The sequence below is a fragment of the Pollicipes pollicipes genome, unplaced genomic scaffold, assembly GCF_011947565.3.
Source record: "Pollicipes pollicipes isolate AB1234 unplaced genomic scaffold, Ppol_2.1 Scaffold_5724;HRSCAF=6776_pilon_pilon_pilon, whole genome shotgun sequence".
Lineage (NCBI taxonomy): Eukaryota > Metazoa > Arthropoda > Thecostraca > Pollicipedomorpha > Pollicipedidae > Pollicipes > Pollicipes pollicipes.
Window position 1 is genome coordinate 49,452,354 of NW_023596746.1, and position 9,102 is coordinate 49,461,455.

At 54.7% G+C, this 9,102-nt stretch overlaps 1 protein-coding gene across 1 annotated transcript in view; it reads right to left on the reverse strand.

Annotated features, from left to right (window-relative positions):
• Positions 1-38: 38 nt before the first annotated feature.
• LOC119103144 (uncharacterized) overlaps positions 39-9,102 on the reverse strand; it is a gene marked incomplete in the record, with an annotated part of 20,653 nt that continues 11,589 nt past the window's right edge. Inside the window, 5 exon segments of the mRNA XM_037226595.1 lie at positions 39-81; positions 126-444; positions 538-1,375; positions 4,446-4,558; positions 6,506-6,595. Coding sequence (XP_037082490.1) covers positions 39-81; positions 126-444; positions 538-1,375; positions 4,446-4,553 — 1,308 coding nt within the window.

Here is a 9,102-nt window from a genome sequence, read left to right on the forward strand (position 1 = left end):
GATTGTCAGGCGGCCGCCAGGGCACGGCCCGAACGACCTCAGACGCGCTCGCCGGCCGCCTCGGGTCGCACTGTCCGTTCACTGCGACGGGGTGGGGTCTACCAACGACGGCGGGCGATACGGACTTGTTGCGCTCGTCCGATTGTCCCGTGCTGTCGCTCTCGAAGCCCTCGTTCAGCGTCATTAGGAACTTCTCCATGCGCTTGTCGTCGTCGCCCTCGCTGACGGATGACACGTACGAGGGCGCCGGGCTCGTGTCCTTCCAGCCCTCGAGCTGCGGCGGCGGCGGCGGCGGACTGAGTCGACTTAGCTCCTCCGGCGAGGCCAGCCGGTGGTCCAGCTCCGAGCTGATGGCATCCAGTTGGCGCAGCACGCGCGCCTCCTCCCGCGCTAACGACGGCTGCGAGCCTGACGCCGAGGACGGCGCGCCGTTCTCCGGCTCAGCTGCTGGCGGTCGCGTCGCCCCGTCCGGAGAACCGGAGCGGGAGCGGGAGCGGGAACGGGAGCTGGAGCCGGAGCCGGACGGCGGCGGTGGGCCGGCGCACGGCGTGCCCGCCTCCGAGTCGGACGGCAGCGGCAGCGGCTGCGGCGTGGTATCACCGGCCGCCTGCAGCACGGTCTCCTGCGACTCAGTCAGGCTGTCTCGCGTCAGCGTGGAGCGCGGCGGCGAGAGCGCGTCTCGGGTCCCGGCAGTCGCCGCCTCGCCTGACTCGCTGCCGCTTGACGGCGATTCGGCGCGCGGCACCGCCTCGCTCAGCAGGTTCTCAATCAGGTTCTCGTGGAACTCGTCATCATCGTAGTCGCGCGGCGGCGGCGGCGGCGGCAGCGGGGGGAGTGGCGGCGACGGTGGCAGATCGGGCCCCAACCGCTGCACCTGTGTGAGCGCGCGCAGCCGGCCGCAGCTCGGCTCCAGTAGGTCCGACTCACTCACGGTCAACTTCTCGATAACGCTCTCTCGCTGCCCGCCGAGCCCGACCAGCGAGACCTCCACACAGCCGGTGGCGAGCCGTTCACGCGCGCGCCGGTCCAGCAGAATCTCGCCCTCCGAGAGTGTCTTCTGCAGCGGGTGCTTGCGCTCGCACGGCTTGTAGTCGATCATGATCTCCTGTTGCGACGGCGGCCGGTCGGCGCCGGTAGCGGCCGCGCGCCGCTCGACCGGCCGACGATTCGCCGCCGGCAGGCTGTCCGCCGGCTCCGCCGCCTCGCCAGGGTGGATGTCGATCGGCGAGGAGACGGCGCGTGCCATGACGGGCTCGGCGGGCGGCGGACGCCGTCGCAGGTACGACGGCCGGCCGCCCACCTCCGAGTAGCTCTTGGTGAGCGCCCGGTGCCCGCGCCTGCGCGGCTGCGTCTGGGCGCCCTGGGACCGCAGGTGCTGCCGGCGCGGAACACGGCGTCATGAGCAGACACGGCTCGCTAATGTAGGGGGGAGGGGGGGGGGAGATACACGATAACACTGAACCGAAGTTCATGCGACACCTATGTCGAATGCGAGGAACATGTAAATTGGCTGAAACATGTCGTGTAGATGACACGTGCTCGTGCTCCGTTTTGACGTGGGAGACTGAGCCTCATTAGCTGTCACCTAGATGAACCCTCTTCGGCTCACGAAAACCGAGAATTCAAGTGAAATGGAAATAAAGCAGAATTTGTCATGCATTAAGGAACGGTCCCAAGCTTAAGATCTCAATTTGGAAATGAAGCGAGTTTTCATCCCGTGCTTTGCAGGTTTTCAATTTCGAACACAGGATCTAAGGAAGTTTCTCGAGTGATCAAACATTTGCAGTCGCTCCAGATCACGTAAACCGCAAGAAAACATCTAAACGTATCCATCTGCACCGTCAGTTCCTTGAAACTCGGTAACGCGAGCTCGGAGTTGCTGGAATTAGAACCTGATATAAGCAAGAAAGGCCTTCAGCCCCTGGTTTTTCGGCACTACACGCTCCGAGCTCCTCTGCTAAGATATCTAGTTCCAATGCACCAGGAAGATCTGGCTAAGCGACGTTAGAGAGCAAACACTGGCTCCATTAACAGCGCTCGACGTTTCAACGCGAGCCCGGGTGGTCGATTGAATCCGACGCGCTTGGGTGGGATGGGGCCCATCTGATCTCCCTGAGATCTCAAAAACTAAGGAAACTGAAACAGTAAATTCACGGGGTGGGCGGACATGTATGTGAAATCACTTATGTCGAATATTGATATTTCTAAGTTATGGCCTACGGGTCAGGAGCTCAAATTCCGGATTGGTGTCCAAAATGGCCACAGACCTCCCCTCAATCGCCTTGAAACTAAACACCTGTTCTAAGTAAAAGTCATCGTTGTTCATTTCAGGTCAGTGACTTTGTTTGATCTTAAGAAGGTTAGGATGAAAAACTAAGAGACCGTTTTGATGTTTGTATTTAATTAACCGTCAAAGATCGCACTAGTCGATATGTTCCGAAAACAAACGGTCGACCTGGCTCATTTTAGGCCAGCGACCTTCTCTGACCTTTTATATTTTTAAGAAAGATGTCTGTCGCAATCTCTGCTATCAATAAATTCGAAATGAGCATCAGAAGTTACCCCATACAGATAATTTTTCAACAAAAACATATTTGTGTCAACCGTCGTCTGACCTTAACACCTGACCCAAGGCCGATGGCCTTTGTCACAATAAAAATTTAAGTGTTTAACTGTCTAAGAAACAACATCAGATGTTTCATACGGCTTTATCTAACTGTTGTCGCATCAGTTTGAGCGATTCCCTGGGTCTGTTTTCTCCGACAACCCGCGTCCTGACTGTGACATGCCATAGGTCAGCGACCTCACAAGGTACATGCCGTCTTTTAAATCAAAAGACCCGCAACGCCACTTTCTACAGCTATGCAATGATCGGCGACGCTAAGCCGCGTCATTCGGAAATATTCTTTCAAACCGCTCGTGAGGGGGCGGGCGGTCAAATTGATTCCCCCCCCCCCCACCCCGCCCAAGTACGTGCTAAGCTTTGTTTATGATCATCAGTCAGCACTATCAATATCATCAATGTATGATCTAAAGCGTCATTTAAGCATTACCTCTCCGCACCTCAACACTTCTACGACCCAACGTCCCAGACGCGCATGACAGTCTGAAGAATGATCCGTAGTGCTGATGCCTCTTCTCAATCCTTCCAGTAAGCGGCTATGCGAAAGCATTTTCCCAAATATTCTATGACAGTAAGACTATCTGTGCGCACTGCGGATAAGCATTGCTACCACAAAGCCAACTCGCTGATGCAGAAGCAACTGCCCAGTGACCGTGTCCGCAGGGGGGAAACGGAAGATGGCTGGGGGTTAATCGTAATGCCGATCGTCGGGTCTCAACCTTCCGTTGGTGTTCGCTGAAAAAGTGTGCCACCGACGCGGTGTTGGCGGCACACGGCGATCCCCGCGCCAGGCGACAGCCGACTAGTTTATTTCCGGCCCGTTTCCGACGGGTGCGCGCGCCCGGAAGCGGGCCACGGCGCGCGAGCCGACCGGCTTATCGGAATCACATTGTGCCGGCGAGTCCGGCGCCGCCGAATGGCTCGCCGCCTGGCCACCGGAGGCTGGGGACGCGGCGAACTGCAGCGCCGCCCAGGCTGTTTGGACTGGCTGAGCAGCTTTCACAAAGGCTTTCAGACGACTTTAGGCTCTGTCAGCATAAGTGTTGACATGCCAGCATCAGAAATGTGAACGCTGCTGAAAGGGAAATATTTCGCAGTTCGCCATTCATCTGCCGCGCATAAGCTCAAAGGACAGGAATGAAAGGCTTTTTGTGTCACAAGAACAAACATCAGTGCCCGTGGGTTGTTTTGATGGCACAGATCATGAACAAAATCATTTGTGTTATCGTAGTCGGAGTATCCGCATTCATTTGAAGACTGCTCAGTGAGGCACAGCTCTCCCTGAGCTGTATTCTTTCCGTACTCTATCTGAGCTGTGTTCTGTCTGAGCTGTGTTCTGTTTGAGCTGTCTCCCTGAGTGAAAACATTTGTGTCGTAATTGCTCCAAAATCAAGTGATCACGACGCATCCGGAGCGCAAGGGCAAGTACAAAAGGATGAATATCAAATCAAGAGTAATCATATTAGAGAACCGTGTTTGCCTTTGGATGCACGCAGCTTAAGATGGCTGACATCTGCGGCTTAGTCGGCTTAGAGTTTCAACAAGCAGTCATTCAGAACTCCTTTAGATTTTTGACAAGGTCGTTCATCTAAGCGAAATAAATATGGTAATATGATTAGTGCGCCTACGGCCGTACCGAACATACTGAATCCTGTCAACAGCTTGTGGCTACAAGTGGAGAAGGAAAGAAATATAGGCCACAAGAGCATCCGAACTGGCGTGGGGCAAGCCGCGAATGCCAATGAGCGCCCGAACGCCAACGTTCGTTTACGAGTACGAGCGCGCGCGAGTGCACAATGCTGCTACGGGCTTCTAAACATACCTTGTGAACAGTCCTTGGCGACAGGGACAAATAGGACGGCGGAGCGACCTCCACTGCAGCATTCGCTTCAGTCTGAGTCGACTGAGTGCGCATTGAGGAGCGCTTCATCTTCTCTGAAAGGCACAGCAAATTCCAGTTGCGGTGAAAGGCAGACTTAATAATAAGTCTCGGAGCATGTTGTCCTTGTCGCAATAACACACTGCACAGCCAAAACACACATTAATGATCATTGTGAATGTGACTCAGGTCGTGTTGCGCAATGACTCGGCACTGAGCCGAGCCCGGCAGCCTCTCCTGAAGCAGCCTGCAACTTGTGCGTGCGTGTGCGTTTTCCAAAACGCGTGTTCAAAGTGCGTTTTCAGTGACGCTGGGTTTGGCAGAAAGGACGGAAGTCGACCAGGCGGTCCACAGCCTAGCCCAGGCCACCACATAAGTCTGCTGACTGCCAGACAGCCCTGAAGCAGCTGACTGCCAGCCCAGCAACCGTCAGAGGCTGACGGACAGCCCCCACGTCATCATCTGCGTCGAGGCCTGTCTGTGAGCACTGGCCCGGACGATCCGTTGCCACGGACGCGCCGAGCACCAGAATCGTCGATTCAGCCAGACCTTTGTCCACCGTGTCCGGCTCAGCGACTGCAGGCACTACTAAGCAAGCCACTGCTCCTACAGCCGTCAGCATCAGTACGGATCAGCCGGCTCCGTCCTTAAATCCACGACGTCAGCCATCCACACAACGACCTGAAACGGAGCCGAGCCCGGCGGAGCGCGCGCCGAACCCGAGACAATCCCGGCGCCTGGCCCGGCGTAACCGCCGAGGCGGCCGGCGCCGACCACCAGACGCCTCGACCGTCTACATGAAAATCGATACCGCAAAGTAATCTGCCGGCCAGCCGTTAGGTACAGCGGGCTGCGCTGACGCCACAGCGCCGCGGACGGGTACGTCATCACCGGCGCCGCGCGAACGGGTGACGTCATCACCGGCGCCGCCAGCGGGCCGGCTGCGAGTCTCGAGACACGTCTCGGACACGGCCGTGTCCGAGACGCGTTTCGAGACACGGCCGCGTCCAAGACGTCGGACGGCCATCGCCGCCGTGGGGCAGACGGTTTGCTCTGCCGCGGCACTCGTCCGGAACGGGGCCCAACAGTGCGGCGGGAGTAAAACAGGGCCCAACAGTGCGGGGGAGTAAAACAGGGGTCAACAGTGCGGGGAAGTAAAACAGGGGTCAACAGTGCGGCGGGAGTAAAACAGGGCCCAACAGTGCGGCGAGATAAAACAGGGTTCAACAGTGCGTCGAGAGTACAACAGATTATGGACAGTGCGGCGGGAGTGAAACAGCGCCGGTCAGCCGTGTCAGTTCGGCTGAGCTGCGCTGGAGAGCGGTGTGAGATCTACTGATTTGAGGTGGGAGTGGTGTGAGATCTGCTTATCTGAGGTGGGGAGTGGTGTGATATCCGCTGATCTGAGGCGGGGAGTGGTGTGAGATTTGCTGATCTGAGGTGGGGAGTGGTGTGATATCTGCTGATCTGAGGTGGGGAGTGGTGTGAGATCTGCTGATCTGAGGTGGGGAGTGGTGTGAGATCTGCTGATCTGAGATGGGGAGTGGCGTGATATCTGCTGAGCTGAACTGGGGAGTACCGTCAGCTCTGTTGAGGTGCGTCGGAGAGTAGTGTCAACTCTGTTGCGGTGCGATGGAGGGTAGTGTCAGCTCGCTAAGCTGGGCTGGTGAGTGGTGTCAGCTGTTTTCAACTTGTTTTGCTGACGCCCATCCCCAATGAGTTCAAAGTTGTGCCTCATCCTTTTCAAACTGCATCGGACTAAAACAAAGGAGATACGCAGACAAACAGGTACGTGGGGTAATGGAAATGCACTGTAGAAGATAGCACGCTACACGCTGCGGAGGCAGTGCCTGTTGGCAGTGAACCTTTCATATCTGCACCAAAACGGAAGTCGCCAGCAGGTTCATTATAATGGCAGTGGTTTGGACAATGCGGCGGCCAACGTGTATGGAGGCCGTCAAGGAACGAAGCGCGTTGGCACTGGCAAAATGGCGGCCGAATACCTTGCAGAGAGCCTTTGTCAAGAATGGTCCAAATAGGTTGGAGCCCTCATCCATGTAATCAGGCGTTCGCCGCCCGTCCAGCAGTCTCTCCTGTAAATAATCGTACATGTGGGTTAGGTGGCGGTGGAGCGTGCCTCTCGATATCTTTCAAAACTATACACACTGCTGTTTGACTTCCAATTGTTCCACAATATGTTCAATGCGGTTCGCACCATTCACAACATGCCATTTCACCTAATCATTTTGGGTACCTTACTTTGTTAATTAAATCCATGCCATTTTCCTTCTACGCAGGAACGAAAACAGCTGCGTCTATAAACCAAATATCTGTGCTATGTATGGTCATCTACCTACACAATAAAGGCTAAATGACATATGACAAATCACTGTGCGGGTTTGGAAAAATGGCTCACTAATTGTGAACTTATCCATATTGCGTATGACGCTTAGACGATACCCAAGAGGCCCGAGCTATGGCATTGCTTTGTCACACATTGTGAGAGAGCGGCGTTGTTGCTGGCTTATCGTGCCATGTGACGGCATGGGTAAAGGCTTTCTCCCTTTGTCGAAAAGGGGAACGGAGCAATACGCTCTCCGCCTTTCTTACGCCTAAGTCAACGGATATTTTCAGTGTCTGTGGGTCAGTTACTGCCCATTCCTATGAGGCCACCGAGCAACTTGTCAACAACTTAACTCTCGGTTCAGACGAAACCCAGGACCCAGGGCATTGCCAGACAGAGACAATGACGAGCGCGAGGACAAGGGCGAATACAAGGAGACGAAGATAATTGGGAATAGAGCAGAGGCACAGGAGAAAGAGCGAAAACGAAAGAGGTGAGTTGTGTGGGTCAGAACGTCGCCAGTCTGCGAGACGTCATTAGCGTCATTAGTGCGAGCAATGTCATTTGCAGGAGACATGTCATGAATGATTGGGAGCCGTGCTTCAGTAGGCCATGAACTCCCCATCATTAACGAAATGACTCCATATTGACAGAGTTCGAGGCTGAATCGCGAATTGAAGCACGCGACCGCATACTATCGCGTGCAAGCCTCGGCTAACTGATAAGAATCGAATCCGGATGACATTTCGTGCACAGGGCGTTAAATTAAGAAGCTTCCAAGTTAAACCAATTCAACCAAGAGCTGCAGGATAGTTCTCTCTATCAGTTACATTTCAACTATAATTTATACCCGTTATCGAGGACAGCCTGCAGCTGGTCATTTCTCTCCTCTAAGATCGGTAAAAAAACTGAGCCGGACGTTTGCCACGTATTTCCTGATATTTCCCCGCACCAATCGGATCACAACTGGTTGAATCAATGGCTGAACCAACGTCCGGTCTATGCTGAGCTGAGGAGCCGTTGGTGTTATTCATACCAACAAATTCGACATCATCAGTAAAAGGTGGCCTGGTCCGGTTAGGTGTCTTTTTTCGTCATAAGATACAGCTCCTCGTGTTGCCGTCCAGTTCCTTGGGTGTTTTTCAGCATCGCCTCCATGGTGATCGGTGACACCTGTCTGGTTCGCATGATCTCAGTGACTCAAGATCACCTGGCACTGCCGTACCCAACCATTGACCAGGACTGCACACAGTGCACGAATCTTAGTCTGTGGTGTATCTAAGCAGTATCGCAGAGCACGCATGTCCGCATTGTTCAAGTGCTTGGCCAGGCTTTCCTCTGATTGTGAAACGCTCGCGAGTGTTGCACGTAGCCTGATTATCGTCCGTCACCCCTCTCAGGCTCGAGTCGGACTGATGCGTGCGCAGGAATTGTGAGCACGCCCAGCCGGCCCGGCGGCAGTCGCCGCGGGCGCTGACCACCGTCCCGTGGCGGACCACACGGGCGTGTGATAGGTGCGTGTATGCAAGCTGACTTATGAGTAGTAGTTCACCCGAACTAAATGTTATGTCGTGCCTGCCTGAGATAGCAGGGACAGGACACCATTGGACTCGGTCCAATACAAATCGCCGAGTCCCAACACGTCTCTCCCTGACCGAGCTGAGCCGAACCGCTGGGCAAAGACATCACAGGAATCAATCCGTTCTCTAGCCTACAGCATGTTCACGGCGTGCAGCCGTGTCTGGGCCAACAGGTCCAGCAACAAGAACATACGACAGCCAAAGGCAACCACGGGACAATTTCGCTGCGCAGATCAATTACGTTTGAAACTTGGGCGCAAAGTTAGAGAAGCTTTACGCGGTTGATTGGTCTAAAATGCGCCCAGTTCTTGATTCGTATCACATAGGCATACACGTGGGACTTCGTTGAGAAGGGCAGCTGGCCGGAAAGCGCATGGGTGTATGTCATTAGCTTAGGAATTTTGACGTTCACCATAAAGATTTATCCCATTCAAGTTGTTCAAAAGACGCCGCTTCATTGCGGATATTGACGGCTTCCACAATACATAAATTTCTCGGCATTCAGAAGAGAAGAAAAGACGAGCAGAGCACACACAAAAAGAAGCAGCTGCAGGAAGTTCTCGAGAGCGACAACTTCCTGCAGAGAGAGAGAGGGAAAGAGAGAGAGAAAGAGAGAGAGAGAGAGAGAGAGAGAGAGAGAGAGAGAGAGAGAGAGGAGAGAGCTAGAGAGAGAGAG